The sequence below is a fragment of the Penicillium canariense genome (assembly GCF_028826845.1).
Source record: "Penicillium canariense strain IBT 26290 chromosome Unknown utg000001l_segment0_segment0, whole genome shotgun sequence".
Taxonomy (NCBI): Eukaryota; Fungi; Ascomycota; class Eurotiomycetes; order Eurotiales; family Aspergillaceae; genus Penicillium; species Penicillium canariense.
In genome coordinates, this window is record NW_026622728.1 from 6772904 (window position 1) to 6789575 (window position 16672).

At 53.5% G+C, this 16672-nt stretch overlaps 9 protein-coding genes across 9 annotated transcripts; 4 read left to right on the forward strand and 5 right to left on the reverse strand.

Moving 5' to 3' along the window:
• Positions 1–532: 532 nt before the first annotated feature.
• On the reverse strand, positions 533–1127 carry N7482_002315 (DUF1761 domain-containing protein; the record flags this gene model as incomplete). The annotated part of the gene is made up of 3 exons (XM_056684440.1): positions 533–667; positions 737–1041; positions 1112–1127. 3 exons carry the CDS (start codon positions 1125–1127, stop codon positions 533–535), a joined length of 456 nt encoding a protein of 151 aa, XP_056548046.1.
• A 23-nt stretch (positions 1128–1150) lies between these two features.
• N7482_002316 (uncharacterized protein) lies at positions 1151–1480 on the reverse strand (the record flags this gene model as incomplete). The annotated part of the gene is made up of 1 exon (XM_056684441.1): positions 1151–1480. The coding sequence occupies one exon, from the start codon at positions 1478–1480 to the stop codon at positions 1151–1153; it is 330 nt and encodes a 109-aa protein (XP_056548047.1).
• A 523-nt stretch (positions 1481–2003) lies between these two features.
• On the forward strand, positions 2004–2900 carry N7482_002317 (uncharacterized protein; the record flags this gene model as incomplete). Its single annotated transcript, XM_056684442.1, has 2 exons — positions 2004–2257; positions 2360–2900. 2 exons carry the CDS (start codon positions 2004–2006, stop codon positions 2898–2900), a joined length of 795 nt encoding a protein of 264 aa, XP_056548048.1.
• Positions 2901–2983: 83 nt separating this feature from the next.
• On the reverse strand, positions 2984–5077 carry N7482_002318 (rRNA-processing protein MPP10; the record flags this gene model as incomplete). Its single annotated transcript, XM_056684443.1, has 1 exon — positions 2984–5077. The coding sequence occupies one exon, from the start codon at positions 5075–5077 to the stop codon at positions 2984–2986; it is 2094 nt and encodes a 697-aa protein (XP_056548049.1).
• A 942-nt stretch (positions 5078–6019) lies between these two features.
• Positions 6020–7134, forward strand: N7482_002319 (oxidoreductase, short-chain dehydrogenase/reductase family; the record flags this gene model as incomplete). Its single annotated transcript, XM_056684444.1, has 4 exons — positions 6020–6083; positions 6142–6580; positions 6651–6895; positions 6947–7134. 4 exons carry the CDS (start codon positions 6020–6022, stop codon positions 7132–7134), a joined length of 936 nt encoding a protein of 311 aa, XP_056548050.1.
• A 503-nt stretch (positions 7135–7637) lies between these two features.
• N7482_002320 (NuoB/complex I 20 kDa subunit family protein) lies at positions 7638–8497 on the reverse strand (the record flags this gene model as incomplete). The annotated part of the gene is made up of 4 exons (XM_056684445.1): positions 7638–7732; positions 7797–8152; positions 8212–8404; positions 8455–8497. The coding sequence occupies 4 exons, from the start codon at positions 8495–8497 to the stop codon at positions 7638–7640; spliced, it is 687 nt and encodes a 228-aa protein (XP_056548051.1).
• Positions 8498–9250: 753 nt separating this feature from the next.
• N7482_002321 (uncharacterized protein) lies at positions 9251–9909 on the forward strand (the record flags this gene model as incomplete). Its single annotated transcript, XM_056684446.1, has 3 exons — positions 9251–9295; positions 9371–9664; positions 9721–9909. 3 exons carry the CDS (start codon positions 9251–9253, stop codon positions 9907–9909), a joined length of 528 nt encoding a protein of 175 aa, XP_056548052.1.
• Positions 9910–10088: 179 nt separating this feature from the next.
• N7482_002322 (ACP S-malonyltransferase) lies at positions 10089–11569 on the reverse strand (the record flags this gene model as incomplete). Its single annotated transcript, XM_056684447.1, has 3 exons — positions 10089–11131; positions 11292–11367; positions 11417–11569. 3 exons carry the CDS (start codon positions 11567–11569, stop codon positions 10089–10091), a joined length of 1272 nt encoding a protein of 423 aa, XP_056548053.1.
• Positions 11570–12098: 529 nt separating this feature from the next.
• On the forward strand, positions 12099–16307 carry N7482_002323 (putative nuclear pore complex subunit Nup133; the record flags this gene model as incomplete). Its single annotated transcript, XM_056684448.1, has 4 exons — positions 12099–12401; positions 12495–12564; positions 12630–15941; positions 15994–16307. 4 exons carry the CDS (start codon positions 12099–12101, stop codon positions 16305–16307), a joined length of 3999 nt encoding a protein of 1332 aa, XP_056548054.1.
• Positions 16308–16672: the final 365 nt, after the last annotated feature.

The following is a 16672-nucleotide window of genomic DNA, read 5'->3' on the forward strand; positions in this document are numbered from 1 at the left end:
TAGATCCTCCTCGGCGGGGTTCGCAGACTCAAGTGGGTGAGGCGTGTGTGTGGCGTGCCGGCTCTCCCATCACGACACGAACTCCCGAGCATCGACCACCTTTGCTCAAGTGCACATTTTTCTGATGTCCTACCCGGTTATCTGCTGGTATGCGTACTTTTCCATTCGTTCTTCTTGCCGGGCAACAATGGGACGACATGTGCAAAGCGGCCATCGCCAGGTCGAACGAGTTTGTCAGGGCCAGCCGAAGGATCTCGAGGCTACGACCGCTGGGTCTTCGCTCAAGCACGTGTCCAAAAAGTTCCATCCCCTCAAATGTACAGATGATTACCAAGAAACCGTCAAATTGTTTGTGCATTTACATCGACTGGTTTGAATAAGGAAACAAGCTAGAACTAGATATACAGGCGTCGCCTCCTCTCAGATCTCATTTGGAGTCTACTCCCATGACAACGGAACCGAGGAATTTCCTGGTTCTCATTGACCATCGGTCATCGGTCATCGATCATCGACCATGTCGAACGCCAGGGTTTTAATCAAAGGGGTTAGTGCGAGTTCCCCACCAGGTCAGGAACAAGCTGAGTCCAACTGTCTCGAACACCCGAGTGACGGCACCCACGGCAACGGTATCCAGGGGCCGCTTCTCGGCGAAGATTTGGCTGACGACCTATGGTTGTGACAAAATGTTAGCCAACGGTACACCGCAGAAGGCTGATCTCCGGGAAAGAAAACCTACACTCGGTGCCGAGCTCGCGAAGAAGATCAAGGTGCCGAGATACGCAGCTCCCTTGTAGCTCAAGGTGCCCGTCGCGTTGATCAATGCAGCCACGCCGTAGGTCTGCACGGCGCTTCCCACCAGGGAGCTTCCCCACGCGGCCGCAGCCCCCGCCGCTTCCTTGGACTTGATGAACTCTTCCTTCGAGTTCGCTGACTGCGCACGGTGGTAGGTGTCGCCGAAGACCGGGGCGAGGATGCCCAGCGAGGCTGTATGGGTGAAGAAGGTGCCCATCGCAATCGCGGATGGCTTCACCGGAGGGAGATCTAGACACCAGGGAGTTTCATGGTTAGCTCAGGAGGAGCTGGAGGTGGTCGGCGGAGGGCTGACACTTACAGTGCAGGGTCGTCATGATGGGTGGTTTGAATTCACGGGTCAAAGATGGAGAACAGTACAAGCGCAGGGTGTGAGAAGCTCCGAAATCCAGCAAGCAAGGACGAGCTTTAAGAAGGCCTGCAGTTGGTCGATAACCAGGGTTATGGCCGCACGGCAGTCGGTGACGTCGTCATGATTCAGAGGATTGCGGAGAGCGCATGACGTCAGGTCGCAGGGTCTTTTGGAAACGGACGGGGAGTGACTTCCTTGCTCTCTCGGCATGATCCCCGTGGTTGGAGGAGTGGATGCCCCTCTCTTGCCGGAGTCGACCTCGACCTGTCCCCGAGTCATGTCCATGTCGAAGCCATGTCCAAGGACCTGGGCCGCCATGTGGAGCGCGAGGGCAGGATTGCCGATCTGCAATTAGGCAGTGCGCACGGGCGCACGCTTCTTTCGTACCTTCTGCCGCGGTCCTATCGCTGTGGTCGCTGAGAGAGTAGCCGACTAGCTTTCACATCCCATCCGTCACCCCTGCCTGGGCTCTGACGCGCTTATGAGTTCAAATCCTGCTGTCCCCACGGGGCCTGTTCGAAGCGGCGGGGGGGGCCCCAGTCGATCAGGTCCTCGTCCAGATTCAGGTACCCCATCTCCTCTGCTTCCTGCTTCTTGCTATTCCCCAGTCCGTCTCCCTCAGCCAATCCGCCCTGGCGGAGAATCAATCCCACCAGGTTTGGGGGAATCCTTGCGCTCGTGAGAACGGCGTGTCATGTGATCCGATCTGGCGCGAGACCCGCACGAGATTTGCGCACACGGCATTTTCGGCTTTCTTCGTATTGTCCCTCGATTCTCTTCCCTCCCTCCACCTCGCGTCATTCTTCCCGGCTTTTACTCGGTGCGCCCCTGCGGCACACGTATGCCCATGGAAAGATCGGTGAGCCCTGAATCGGATCCCGATGCGCCGTTCAAGGTGAGCGACTCGTTGGCTCCTCCGCGGATCCACAAAACCGCGGGGACCACGGCCACGACGTTTGACGGGCTCCTCCCAGAGCCTTTGTTGCTGAAGGAGGATCTGAAGAATGGCTGCGGTGGTCAGCTATGGCCGGCAGGCATGGTCCTGGCTAAATATCTCCTCTCACAACATTCGAGAGACATGTCCGGGAAATCAGTGTCGGTATTCCCCAAGTGTTAGGGGAAGCCGTGTCGTTCCTATCCAACCCCCACCTTTGCACCCTACGCCGCCTGAGAATTGACCACTAATGCACCGCGTAGCGTGGAGTTGGGCGCCGGAGGAGGCCTTGTCGGGCTGGCTGTAGCGCGCGGATGTGAAGTTGGGGTCCCCCTCCACATTACGGACCAACTGCCTATGTTCGCTCTGATGGAAGACAACATCCACCTCAATCACCTTGGTTCGACTGTGGTGTCGTCCATTTTGAACTGGGGGGAGCCTCTACCGGCCCATATTCCCCCGAAGCCAGACATCATTCTCGCTGCCGACTGCGTCTATTTTGAACCCGCATTCCCCCTCCTCATCGCCACCCTGCACGATCTCCTGGGCCCCAATTCGGTGTGCTACTTCTGCTACAAGCGACGTCGACGAGCAGACCTACGGTTCATGAAAATGGCCAAGAAAGCTTTCGACGTGCAGGAGATTCGTGATGATCCCGATGCCGAAACCTATCGCCGGGAATCCCTCTTCCTCTATACGATCCGTCTCAAACCCACCCCGAACTCACAGATACCCCCCAACCCTGCACGACCAGCAGTTGCCGAAGCAGAGAAACACACAGTGCATGTACCCATAAAAATTTAGTCTCCAAATATTAAGAAAATCCAAATTGATTCACATGGGCTGCATGGCAGCCATCAAACTGATAGGCCTATCGACTTGGCGACTTATAGCTTGAGGGTATCCGCGCTGCTTTTGGTAGCCGCGCCCACCTTTGCTCCACTCATATCCGTGACTTGGCCCTCCTTGTTGATGACCTTGACACCGCCCTTCTTCAGGGCACTCACAATCTCCTGCTTCTCGCCCGCTTTGCCCGACGGCCGAGTCGGCCCGTCCTCCCTCCGCTGGCTCTTCTTCTGCCTCCGCATTCGGGCCTTCTCTTCCCGGCTCATCTCGTCCTTGGAGATCGTCGCGCCAGTCTTGAGCACCATTTCGCCAGCGACTCGGCCGTCATTACCGGGTGTGTAGATTTCCTGGGGCGCCAGGGCCGACGGCCCTGCCACAGCGCTACCAGCGGTTGGCCGTGCGTCCTCCATCATGATAGTTGGTGCATCGTTGACAACGTTAATGCTCGCCTGAGGTGCCTGCGGCTTGTAGTTCCAGTTGCAGAGGAGATCCAACGTGGAGCTCACTGCCTTCCAGAGGTCGGTCACCTCGGCACGTTCGCGCATTAACTTCTGGTTCTTCGGGTCGACATAGTTCGAATCGGTTGCTCGTAGATGATCGGCTTCGTACATTTCCGCGAGACTTTGCTGAGGCTTGGTGTCCTCCAGTTCGAATCGCCCACGTCGGGGCTGGGCGTCGGAGGCGCCTGGCCGACGGCGAACCACTTCATCGAACTCCTTGGCAAGGATGCGACGCTTGACGAGCTCTTCGATATCCTCGGTGGTCTCGTTCGTCACCACGGGAACTGGCTTGCCCACACGTTCAAAGTCGAGGTCCTCCTCGATGAGGGAATTCACAGGCCGTTCCACCGCCCTGGCTTCACCGACGAGCATCCATTCTTTCTTCGCCACATTGGCCGCTTCCAGACGACGGATTTCATCCGCAATCCGCGCGCGTTGTTTCTCATGCGTCGATCGTGGAACGTGGGAGTCGTCCGCCTCATCCAGCTGCTCATCTTCCTCACCCTCAGCCTCAGATTCCTCGTCAAACAGATCACGCCGGACATCGGCCATGGCGCGTGAAACGTCACCTTCCGTGAGGTCTTCGGCGGCTGGCTGGGTCTTTGGCAATGCACGTGCTTTCTTGGATGAGGCTTTGCGCGGCGGCGGGGCAAAGAAATCAGCGTATTTGATGTCGTTTGCGTTCCCAAACCCACCCATATCAGCATCGCCGGTATCAAAGGCATCTTCATCGGAGTCGGAGTCGCCGTGAAGATCCGCATTGCCAAAGGTCGGTCCATCCTCGTCACTACTATCATTCGTGTCATCGGTCCTCGAAGCTGCGGCTTTGGAACGAAGCACATTATCGCCAGTCTCAATGGGATTAGCATGCCAGTCAACTTCCTCGTCACTGCTGTCGTCGGCATCGTTGGCAGTTCCCTTGGCGTCTTGCCGCTCCCAGAGCTCGGTTTGCTTGTTGAAATCATCAATGGAGAAGAATCCGTCGTTAAGCCCGAAGCGATCTTCGACGTAGGTGCCGGTATCTTCCTCCGCACGGTCGACCGAGCCTTCATCGTCGCTCATAGCTTCGTCCATTGCACGAGCATCTTCCGACACTTCGTCGTCCAAATTATCAGACTCGCCATCCATCCCTCCTTCATTTTCTTCGAGGCTTGTATTGTCCGAGAAATCATCCGACATGCTGTCGGCGTCATCACTGTCAGATCCCGAACCCTCGGGATCGGAGACATCCAAGGAATCGAAGTTGTCCTCATCGGCCGAGGATGGATAGTCGCTATTGCGGGCAAGTAACGTAATATCCCGCTCCACCTCCCTTCCAGCGGACTCAAGAATCCTCGTGGCTTGTTCCCATATTTGATTAGAGGTAAAGCCGTCGACATAGAGGTTCTTCATTTGTAGGGGCGGCGCGCCATCCAATTCAGCATCCACCCTCTTGCGCTTTTTGTTGATTTGACGGCGTAGGGCTTGATCGTTGACGACGGAGGTGGCCAGTGGATCAAGGATTTGCTTTGCAGAATCCGCGATCTGGGCGTGTAGATTATTCGTCGGACGAAGGAACGCCCAGGGTTTCAACAGCATCGTAGGAAGGGTAGACTCCGCCGAGGGGGGGGAAGACCCCGTCTGCCCTTTTGCCATCTTGAAAGTTTCGAGAGGACAGGAGAAAATAAAGAAGGGCTCGAGTGGGGAGCGCGATGGAGAGTTGCAGGACGAAAGGCTGCCGGGAAGAAAAATTGTTGCGCGGCGCACGGGCCGACAGCCAATGAGAGTGGTCGACGATAAGATAAGAGTGAATCAAAGTATGCGCAAGTCGAGGATCCCTCAGTATACCTTTAGAGAGAATAAAGGACAGAGACTGGCCTTGCAATGCATGACTGGTAATTCTATTGTTGGCGGTGATTCCTCCATCGTGAGTTATCGCATTCGGTGCACCTGATTCAACACTCTTGGAAGTGTTCAGTGCGGACTCAGTAACTACAATCATGTGAGATCGGCCAATGTTCCTGTCCACCGTCCATATGCTTAAGTTTTACGGTTCATCCTATTATTTGGCCCTCGATCCTCACTCCTTTCTCCTTGCAATGTCACTTTCCCATCTCCCCGCCACCGATTATACTCACTTGCATCTCACAGGATGTCCATGACGACAGACCATCATCATTATCCGCCATACTCATGATGCCCTGCCACGGAGTAGAGCTGTGGTCATAGGTAACTTCCCGGGTTAGAAAGCCGCACCAAGCCAATTTACAGGCCACGTCGTGTCGATGATTCTAGAAATCTAGGTTGCCAGTCAATCAATCAATCAACAGGCGTTCGGGAAACCGTCAGCTCCGAGCGGTTGGATATGTCGGTGGCTCTGGCTTCCCGGGATACTTCCATCCCACAGGCGAATACAAACACTGGCACGTTTCAGCTGTCATGGTGACGAAGACTTGGCCCCGTGTTGCTTAAATAGCAGCCTTCTCAACATACTGAAGGCGTGATGGCACCACACTGTTCTCATCGATCTGAAGATCATTGGTTTTTGACCTTCAACTTGCCTGTTTCCCCGAGTCCGTTCAGTCTTCCCCTACCAAAATGTTGCCCGCCGGCCAGTCTGTCGAAAGAGCCGCCTCCGGTTCCAAATCCCAGTTCCAGCCAGGTATGCGAGAACGATCCGTGCGTAGGGAAATTTGACCGCTGAGCAGCGAGAATCCCAGGCCACAAAATCCCGATCCAACACCTGACCAAGCCGGGCCTGGAAGCGGACATGGCGGACCCCAAGCCAGTCATTGACCAGATCTCCACCGAGGATGGCGGGTATCAGCTTTACAAAGCAGCTGGCAAACTTGCCGGTAAGAGGGCCATCATCACAGGGGGCGACTCCGGCATTGGACGGGCCACGGCCGTTCTCTTCGCGATGGAGGGAGCGTCGAGCTTGATTGTCCATTTGCCGGAGGAGGAGACGGACGCCAAGGAAACCAAAAAGAAGGTTGAGGAGTGCGGATCCCAGTGTCACTGTCTGGCAGTCGACCTGCGCAAGCGAGAGAATTGCAAGAAGGTGATCGAGACCGCTGTGAAGACGCTGGGAGGCATTGATATCCTGGTCAACAATGCGGCCTTTCAACACATGCTGAATGACATCAGCGAACTGGATGAGTAGGTTCAACGGCTGTCTCTCTTAGCGGTGCTTCCGTTCGAGGAGCCCTACTGACCTCCTGCGGCGCAGGGAACAATGGTTGCGAACCTTTGACACGAATATCCATCCATTCTTCTACCTTTCGAAATATTCCCTGCCGCACATGCAACAAGGATCAACGATCATCAACTGCGCATCTGTCAACCCATACATCGGCCGTGGAGATTTGCTCGACTATACGTCGACCAAGGGAGCCATTGTGGCATTCACGCGAGCCCTCTCAAATCAGCAGATCAAAAATGGCATTCGCGTCAATTGCGTTTGTCCCGGTCCCAGTCTGTCTTGGCATGACCCCAATACACTGAAGTGATCACTAACGAGACCAGTCTGGACACCTCTGATCCCATCGACGATGCAGACCGCTGCAATGGAGCAATTCCATGCGGTACCGATTGGTCGGCCTGGACAGCCCAGTGAGGTGGCAACGTGCTTTGTCTTCCTTGCCAGCCAGGACAGCAGTTATATTTCGGGACAATGTCTCCATCCAAATGGCGGTGTCATGGTGAATGGCTGAGGCGAGGCCTTGTTAGGGTCCGTGGGTACGCATTCCGTGATAGTTATCCTAGGCTCTTCCCAAGCATATCTCAGGTGGATTTCGTGTTTACGGGCTTTTTCGGACATCCTCTTCATAATCTCATGGCTCCAAGTCTCGTGTAGAGTAGAGTAAGACGACTAGCCAAACAAGGAAACCGAATCTCCTCGACTTTGACACGGTCAACATAGCCTAGAGGCACCGCATTATTACTGCACACGAAGCCCAGGGGTGCCTTCAATGAATTAAGTGACCTAGTTGCCCGAGGCAGAGAATGGAGGTTTACGCCGATAATTGGGCAGGGGATGAACAGTGTGATCGAGCTTAAGGGGAAAAAAATATTTGGTCACAACCAGGGCCGAATATTGATGATATACAAAGTAGAAGTAGGAAAGGCGCAAAGGACCGCACGATGGCTGGAATATTTTGAGTCCACCGTCCATGAGGGGTACAAGCATAAAACGATATTGCATATCCACAGATACTTAGCGCCGGTACCACATACGGGTGATTCTGGTGTGTCTCATCTTCTTCTGCAACTGGAAGATGCCATACATCAAAGCCTCCGATGTAGGGGGGCCTGTGAGTTAATTAGCATCGCCGAAACCAAGCTAGAAATCGTCCGATCGTCGGAAAACACTTACAGCCCGGAACATACACATCCACCGGCACAATCCGATCGCATCCCCGAACAACCGAGTAACTGTAGTGGTAGTAGCCACCACCGTTGGCGCAGCTGCCCATACTGATGACCCACCGAGGGTCGGGCATTTGGTCATAGACCTGGCGGAGAGCAGGAGCCATCTTATTGGTCAATGTGCCGGCCACAATCATCACATCAGACTGGCGAGGGGAGGCTCGGAAGATGATTCCCAGACGATCCTGATCGTAGCGAGGGGTGGAAAGATGCATCATTTCGACGGCACAGCAGGCGAGACCGAAGGTCATCGGCCACAGGGAGCTCTGGCGGGCCCAATTGGTAACCTGATCAAGGGTGGTCCTGCAGTGAGGTTAGCAGGGAGACTGTGGCGAGGGTCGCGATAGGGCAGAGGCACAAACAAGACATATTGCATCGCACCCTCCTTCTTCTCTTGACTGGGCAGAGGCACCTCCTTCCGGACCTTGCCAGACGCAGTGAGCGACTGGCCCGTAGATGATTGACGCTCGAGCGCTGTCGCGGATTTCACGGAGGAGGTCGACAGAGCAGCGATAGGGTTGGCACGAGGAAGGCATGATGCCAGTCGAGGGCGCACTGCCGAGGCGGTTAGAAAGCTGCCGCATATGACACACAATAATACTTACCACACAGCGCACCGGAGACGGCGGGTCTCGCCATGGGCAACATGATTGACGTTGAGAGAGAACAAGTGTGAACCCGAACTTGACGGTGGCGGGCTGCTCATGTAGGGGAGGACTTTTGGCGGGAAGGGACGTGTAAGCATGAGGACGTATGGGACAGTTTGTGCTGGGTTACCTAAGAATAATGTCACCGATGATTGGTCAATAGGGGGTATTTTACGCCCACGGTATTTCAGTACGGTAAAGGCGGTGACTCTCTAGTAACAAGAATTGGCGCCTCAACTATTGGTTGGCGCAGACGGATGCTGTGCTGCCTGGGGCATGCACATGTGTTAATGCACTAACCAAGTTAGGGATAGTTGGTTAACTTAACATATAACTAGTTATCAGTTAGTTGCATATTAGCTAATCAGTCAGGATCACATGGATCTCCTCACACCTCGGAATAAAATAATTCCAGGCCTTTCACCTAGCCCGGGCGGTCAGGCAAGCTATACGCAGAGACCCCGTAGCCACATAGTGCTCACCGAGGTGATGAGGTGCAGTCAACAACCGCCCAAGAAAGTCCGTGGTTTGATTCTCCTACTCACTTACTCACCGACCCCGAGGAGAATGGGATGATCATCCTCTCTCTCTACTAGCATCTCGGCGCTGAGACACTCGGAGAAGGCATCTTTGTAGGCAGCTTTTCAACAGGGAGTTCCCAACGGGTGACAGACACGAATCAAGACTACAAGCCGGCAAATTGAAGTATCAGGAAGAGTCCCCTCTTGAGTGTACATCTTCTTTGCTCTACACCATGGCTGGTCCCAGGATCGCCTGCATTGGAGTCATTGGGAAAACAGTACGTTAGATGGGAGCTGAACGGGGACGAATCTACTTGGGAACTGCCGTCTCCTCGTTGCTAACAGGACTCTAGGATAATCCTCTCCACATCTCTCTGTTCCCTCCATACACAGATGCGAGAATCGAATTCTCCTTCTTGCTGAACTCATGTCTTGACATTTTCGAGATTCGGCGCAAGCAAACCTCCGTCGACCAAGACCTCGGGCTGCTGCATGCGATTGACGAAAGGCTGGCCGCCTACGGCTGGCTCACGACAACCGGGGTCAAGCTTTTGATCATCGTGGATCTCTTTGGCCAGGAAGCCACCTCTGCTAGCAAGCCAGCAGGACCTGCAGTCAGCGGCCTGAGAGATTCTGACCTAAAGCCTGTATATTGAAGCTTCGTCCCTCGCTCACAACACCACTCGCTAACCACCAAGCCTAGGCATTCCGGGCATTACAGAGCGCGTACATCCAACTGCTGCAAAATCCTTTCTATTCCCCTGACGACCATGTGCCCACACCTGGAGCGAGTGCAGGCGCAGCCTCCGCTTGCCAACCAATCTCGAATCCGAAGTTCATAGCAGATGTTGAACGTATCGGTGAATCATGGACTCCGGGAACCACGTTGTAGAAATCGATTCCTTGAATTACAATGTCATCATGATTCCTCCTTCGAGATTGCTCTCTTTTCCATAGTTACAAGAGGACTAGACAAACGAATATGTGGGCATGATTCCCTTCAAACCGAGGCCGCGGAATGACCTAGGGATAGAGTGCACGTCTTTCCTGACAGTATACTAGCCGGAGCCTTTAGCTTCGAGCTTCAGAGTCGGTCTCCTCTAGAGCGGCCATCATGTCCTCCATTTCACGGGGGTCGCAAACCGCCCACACGCCACCTCCCTTGGTGCTCACTCTACCAACCTCCTTTCCAACCAAATTCCGGCCCACTTTACCCGGTCCAATTCCGATCCAGCGGCTTACTCCTCGTTCCTGATGGAGATAGCGGATGCTATCCCACCATCGGACGGTATCCGTACATTGCCTAGACAGCAGATCCTTGAGATCCTCTTTCGACTGGAAGGGAAGGGCCGAGACATTGGAAATGCAGGGGGCCATGGCAGGAAATGTGATGTCAACACCTTCGAGGGCGGTTCTCATATATTCCGCCGCCGGGGACATCACAGGACTGTGGAACGGACTGTCACTTTTCAGTCTTACAGCACGGGGATCGTGCCCGCCAAACTGACGAAGCTGGACCAAAAGGGCTTTGATCCTTTCAATACTGCCACTCAGAACTATCTGATTAGATGAGTTGATATTCGCCACCATGACCTGTTGAATCGGTGGCATTGCATAGCCTGTGTCGTCGAACGGGGAGGTCCCCAGCCCCAGAAAATCGTAGACTGTTCTCAGCAGATCCTCAAGATGATCGGGCTCGCAGACAAGGGCCACCATGCCGTAGCTTTCGCCCGACTGCTCTACAATATGTCGAGTGCATCGAGCCATCACTTCGGCCCGGCGACGGACCAATCTGAGTGCATCAGCGAATTGGAGATAACCTGCCGCGACCAATGCAGAGAACTCTCCCAGGCTGTGCCCTAGGGTGACATCGACACGGGCTTTGGTATCAAATCCGATTTCCTCTTCGAGAACGCGTAGTATGAGAACAGACATCGCCATGACCGCGGGCTGCGCATTCTCGGTCTGGTTCAGTCTCGAGTTGGGCCCATCAATAATGACACGCGAGAGTTTGAATCCAAGAATCGAATCCATCTCATCCAGTAGGCGGGTCGTTGTTCGAGGAAAATGGTCCATCCAGGTGTTCGCCATGCCGACCCGCTGGACGCCATGTCCTATGAAGCACCGTCATTCCATGTTCGTGCTTTAAGGACTGTGGAGAAAAGGTGACAAACCTGGAAAAAAGAGGGCCGTGTGCAGCAGATTTCTTTGAGCAAAAGAGGCCAAGGGGGTGGTTCTCGGCATCATAGTGGCCACTGGGCATCTGCCAGGTACCAACAGCGGGCGTCTTGAAGTCACGGCGCAGAGCATTTTCGAATGCAGACACGGCACCTCTGGCCTTCTTCATAGTCTATTCAGCGTATCATACGAGCATTTTGAAGACTGCAGCGTTTGTGGACAACACCACCCATCGAACCGGACATCGCCAGCAGCCCGACGCTGAAGCTGTTGACGTGCAGCGCCGCCTCCGCGTGGGGCCGAGTCACGTGAGTATCCGAGTATCGGCGCAATCTGTCGCGTCGCCGAACGGTTTCAGCGGACTCTTCAATCATCTGAGTCCAATACATCAGATGCTTTTGACACATTATGTCCTTTCCCTTTCGAGTTTCCGGTAGGTGGTCAATTTGACGTTTCAGAAGTTTGATAATACGACTGAAGACATAGGGTGAAATGAGGGACTAATGGCAGGAGTTAACGGGAGGGACTCAAGCCCGAGATCATGCCCATTAGATAGGTCAGTAGTTAGGGGCAGGCTAGTGAGAGCCCATTAGACTTCATTAGTCCAGCCAGGTTGTAATCCACATTGATGTAGCTAACCTCTAACTACTTCAGAGTCTTTCTCCGTACACTGTAGGTCCTTACATGGCTCCAGCCAAAAGTGGTAAGCAACTTTGTTTCGTCCCTCAGCTCACCTCACCGCCTTCCAGCCAAACACCTTTGTTATTTACTGCCCTTCCAGGTTGAATTGCTCGACTCGTCCACCACAACTGCGCATCGCGTGGGTGCATTCCACCCTTGACCTCTCTTTTGGCCTTGCCCAGCTCAAAAGATTGACTGTTTCTTGTTTTCAACCTCAAGAAAATGTTCGTCCCCAAAGCTGCTGCTGCATCGCGCAACCCTCGGAGACGCCAGAGAACCAGCTCCGATGACTCCGTCAAGCCACCGAAGGCGAAAAGACAGCGTTCAGTGCTGCGACAAGCCGGCGACTCCCCATCCACAGGGTTGGACCATGACCAGCGAGAGATAGCGGAACCATTTGTGTCTGTCCCGATCTCTGATTACGAAGTGGTCACCGATCATATTGGTGCTGAGTCGCATCTTCCAATCCGGAACGCAAAACAGGCTGAAGGGCCTAATAATGACCTTGAAGGAACGGTTGTGTTGGTTAGTGAAACTGATCTTCTGATTCTGCCGTCCCGCTATCGCGGCTGCATTGAAGCGCAAAATTACCTCTGCTAATAATACTACTGAAAACAGTCAAGCACAGATTACTACACTGTGCAGCAGCTTCCAGCATTGCCAGATCAAATTCGAGGCTCACTCTCAGGTAATTTACGCCTGTTCGAGCTTTTTGATTTCTGACCATGGCATTATTAACCCACTATAATACAGACCCACTGAGATGTGTTTTCGCACCCAACCACCGCCACGCCCTCGCCTTGACGCCTTCACATGCAATCATCTGGCCCTATTCTGTGGCTACTTCGACTCCATCGGCCTCAGAAACGTTCACAGTATCGATTCCTGAAGCATGCAGGGACACAAATGGTGCGTTGCCTCTCGGTGTTTTGCTGTCCGCTGTCACGGGGGAACATCCTGGCCTCCTCGTCATCATCCCATCCACAGGCAGAATTATATACTGGGAAACAATTTCGAGCGCTGCGTCACTGGGTCTGTCTCGGCAGAAACAGAATGGACTTCAAGGATTCACGCCAGGCCTGCTCTCCGGTGAATACGCTACGGAGGTCCTGAACTGTGAGCCGTCAGGGATCATCGTCACCTTCTCGTCTGGAAGAGTTGCACATGTCACTCTCAGAGACCCCCAAGGAAAGCCCTCGATTCTGGTCAATTTCCTCAGAAGCTCGATTACTGGTGGGACAGGTGGGTTCCTAGGTGGAATTAAGAACGTTTTAGGTGGCGGCTCCTGGAGGAAAGAGGTCACTGCAGTACGGGCAGGCGGGTCACGTCAGCGAGGCCAACGAGATGTGATAGTTGCCACTTCCACTGGTCTAGTGGAAATCTGGGATACTCATTGGAACCACGGAAACGCACTGAAGAAAAAATACGACATCAGAGAGAACGTCGCAGCATCGATTTCTCGGTATACCGTTGGGCCAGCCGGGGAGCCTGAGCTTAAAATCATGGACTTCGCATTCTCCAACCAGCAGTCTCCAGATGAAAATGACTCTCAGGGATCCGAGGAGTCCTGGCGACTCTTCCTGGTTGTCAGTACTCCCCAGTTGCTAGAGTCCAGAACATTGTTCATCGTTCAGCTACTTTTGTCGGGAAGCGGTACCCGTACCTTGTCTACCCATGCAGTGGACCTCCATGGCATCCCCGCTATGCGGAACGACTTCAAGCCCAAAATTCTAGTTTCAAATACGGAGAGGACTGCATTCATCCTTATTGAGCAATCCCTCGTTATCCTGTCTCTAGCGAGCGTCGAAGAAACGCCAACCTCCCAACTGCTTCTGGAGTCGCACAGACCCCCTCTGCCTTTTCAGGACACCATTCATCTACGATCAGGCAATGACTATGAAATCCTGGGGTATGGCTTTGAGGAACGGTTGGAGGAGGATGAAAGCGGTATAGCATGCGTGATGATGATTCGGAATTTTGGTGTCATCCGAGTGAATGTGGTCCCTCAATCTCCAACCGCAAACGATATGGATGAAGGTCAGATCACAGCAAAATACAAGCTTGAGCAGGCGATATTCTTCGGAACCATGGCTCAGAATCCATTGAACCTCCTTGGAGAGACTGGCCTCGACTTCCCCGCAACCGAGATTGAGAAAGCATCTCTGGAAATTTGCAAGGAGCTTCTTCGGTCGGAATCACGGTTTGTTCCTAACTCTGCCATCTCCATAGACCAGAACCTCCGGCTCAGGGCAAAAGCGCTCGGCGATCTTGCGGCATTACTCCTACGCAAAGGCAATCCATTGAGCCGTCCGGCAAGATGGGAACTGCTATGGGGAGCAGAAAAGCTTGCTGCACAAAGAGCCATGTGGAAGCTGGAAGAGACACGTAGAGGCAAAGGCGATAGCGCCTTTCTTGGCCATGTCATTGAGTCTATGAACGACAAGTTCAAGACACGCCCTGGGCCGTCATACGGGGAAGACGATCCCGTGCGTTTGTGGTTCTTAAGAGACACACATCACATGGAACATGTGATTCCCTGGATCAAGAATGCCATCAAACCCCGTAGGGGTAATTCTTCCAAGCAGGCACGGAAGCTGTCCGAACAGATTCTTGAGGCAAGTGAGCTTTTCCTTGCTATCATCGAAACAGCTTACCGGTACCGTGACGAGCACGCATCGTTATACGGACTGGGCAGTGACTTCGTGGACGGTGGCGTTCTCGCTGATGGGTATGAAAACCTTCCCGAGTTCTGGACCTCCAGGGCAGTAGGATACACTGAAGCGGGACATCTTCTTGACTGGGAGTTGGACAGCTGTCGGGCTTGGATCCAGCAGAAGACCTCGAGTGCGGAGGCACCTGATAGTCAGGTCTTGAAGAAGATTGCCGAAAACAGCGCTCGCCATCTCCAGGTCCTCGGCCAGATGCATCTTGAGCGAACACGCTGGCTTAGTGCGCAAGGAGATCCCAAGCTAGCTGACGAAAGTGTCTCAATTGAACAGGCTCACATCAAGGAGCGGAAATGGCAACTCTTCAAGCTCGCGGGCATCGGGCATCTTCGAGATGCGCTTAGCCTAGCCGAGCGATTCCGGGACATGGGAGCTCTGGTTGAGCTCATTATTGAACTGCAGGATCAAGTGAAAAACCAGGCATCCCAAGATGCTCCGGGAGACGCTCCTGCTATGGCGGCAAGCGAAGCGGATGTCGCGCGCAGAGTTTCTCACTATTTTGACAAATTCGGCGAACCCTGGGCGGATGCATACTTTTCACGGCAGATTTCAATGGGCCACCCCGGCGCTTTGCTTTCCATGCGAAAGTATCAACCATCTGTCACTCGATTCCTTCGGAAAACGCCTACATATGCCAAATTGAGTTGGATTAACGATGTGACGGGTGAGGGTGATTATGATACAGCCGCTGTCTGTCTGGAAAGTCTGGCACTTAACGGTGAAGAGGAGCTGTGGAATCATCGAGTGCAAGTGTCGTTGGCGAAGCTCAGCAAGCTAGCTTCAAGCGAAAAAGTATCGCCGACAACTCATATGTCTGTCTTACAGGAGGATATCAGTCGTCTCGATGACTATAACGAGATTGACGAGGTTCAGGACACTCTTCACACCTACATCAAATCCTTTTGTGAGGATGCGATCGACCGGAGGGCCGCAGCAGATCTGGCGCTAGACTATTTTGGAAGACACCTTGCGGCGGATCGCCCTGCCCTCCACAAGATTTTGGATGATGCTCTTTTCACGCTGTTCAACAGACGTGTTGTTGGTGCCGATGGCTTGGTTGATCTGCTCACATTGATGGGTCCTCTCCGCCACCCTGAAGACAGCGACGGTGATCTTCGCGGGCGGGAGTTCTATCAGGCCTTTCGGGTAATTGATCACAGCCGCTATGCCCAGCAGGATCCCTCGTATCTCTCCGCATTGCGAAAGTTGATCTGGAGACGGTGCATGATCAAGGACGACTGGGAAGCTCGGGGAAGAGCTGCTGAGGGTTCTAATGGGACATCGGACGACGCAGCTCATGACACTGCTCTGTACCATACATTGTCTCTTTGCTTCACAGGTGAGTTATTCTGAGGATACTAGATTGACCGTTGCTCTAACGTTACCCTCAGAACATGCCAGACCCAGTCTCCGGGCTCTTCTTGTGCCTCTCGCTCCTACAGAGGCGCTGATGGCTGATTCTGAACCCGACATCCTTGTGTCGCGCTTTCGCCCCGAGCAAAGGGGTCGGGTGGTGGCCGACCTGAAGCGGGAAGACGATCTGCTACGCAAGTATATTGAAGCTGGCAAACTCGACTTTTGGTTTCAAAACCTCCTAGCTTCCGCCGAGTCCAAGTCATCCTCAAGTGTGATCCCTGCATGCAGGGATGTGACGGCTGAAGATTCCCCCTCTGCTGAGTCTAAGGCGCGATTGGTGTGGGTTTGAGTGATCTAGGATGTGCTCCTGCAGGGGGTTTCCCTGGTCGTCTGCAGCGATGAACGGCTTGTAATAGGTCTGGGAGTTGGAGTTTGTCTTTCTTCTTATGAAATCTCATTATCCACGGTTCTCCGTGATAATTTTTTACATCGTGCGTGTAATTCTCAATTGAATATCTTGGGAGCCTTCGCCATGGTCCTTGAACACGTTGCTCATATTATAAAACAGAGGACAAGTAGATTGGCGATAGTGGAGACCGGTTCGCTCTGTATCCGATTCTAATTGCAGGCGAGAGTAGGAATGTAGGAATGATTCGGGTTGATATCAGATCTAGCTCTCCCGTATACAATCCTACAGGACATATGTGAATTTTT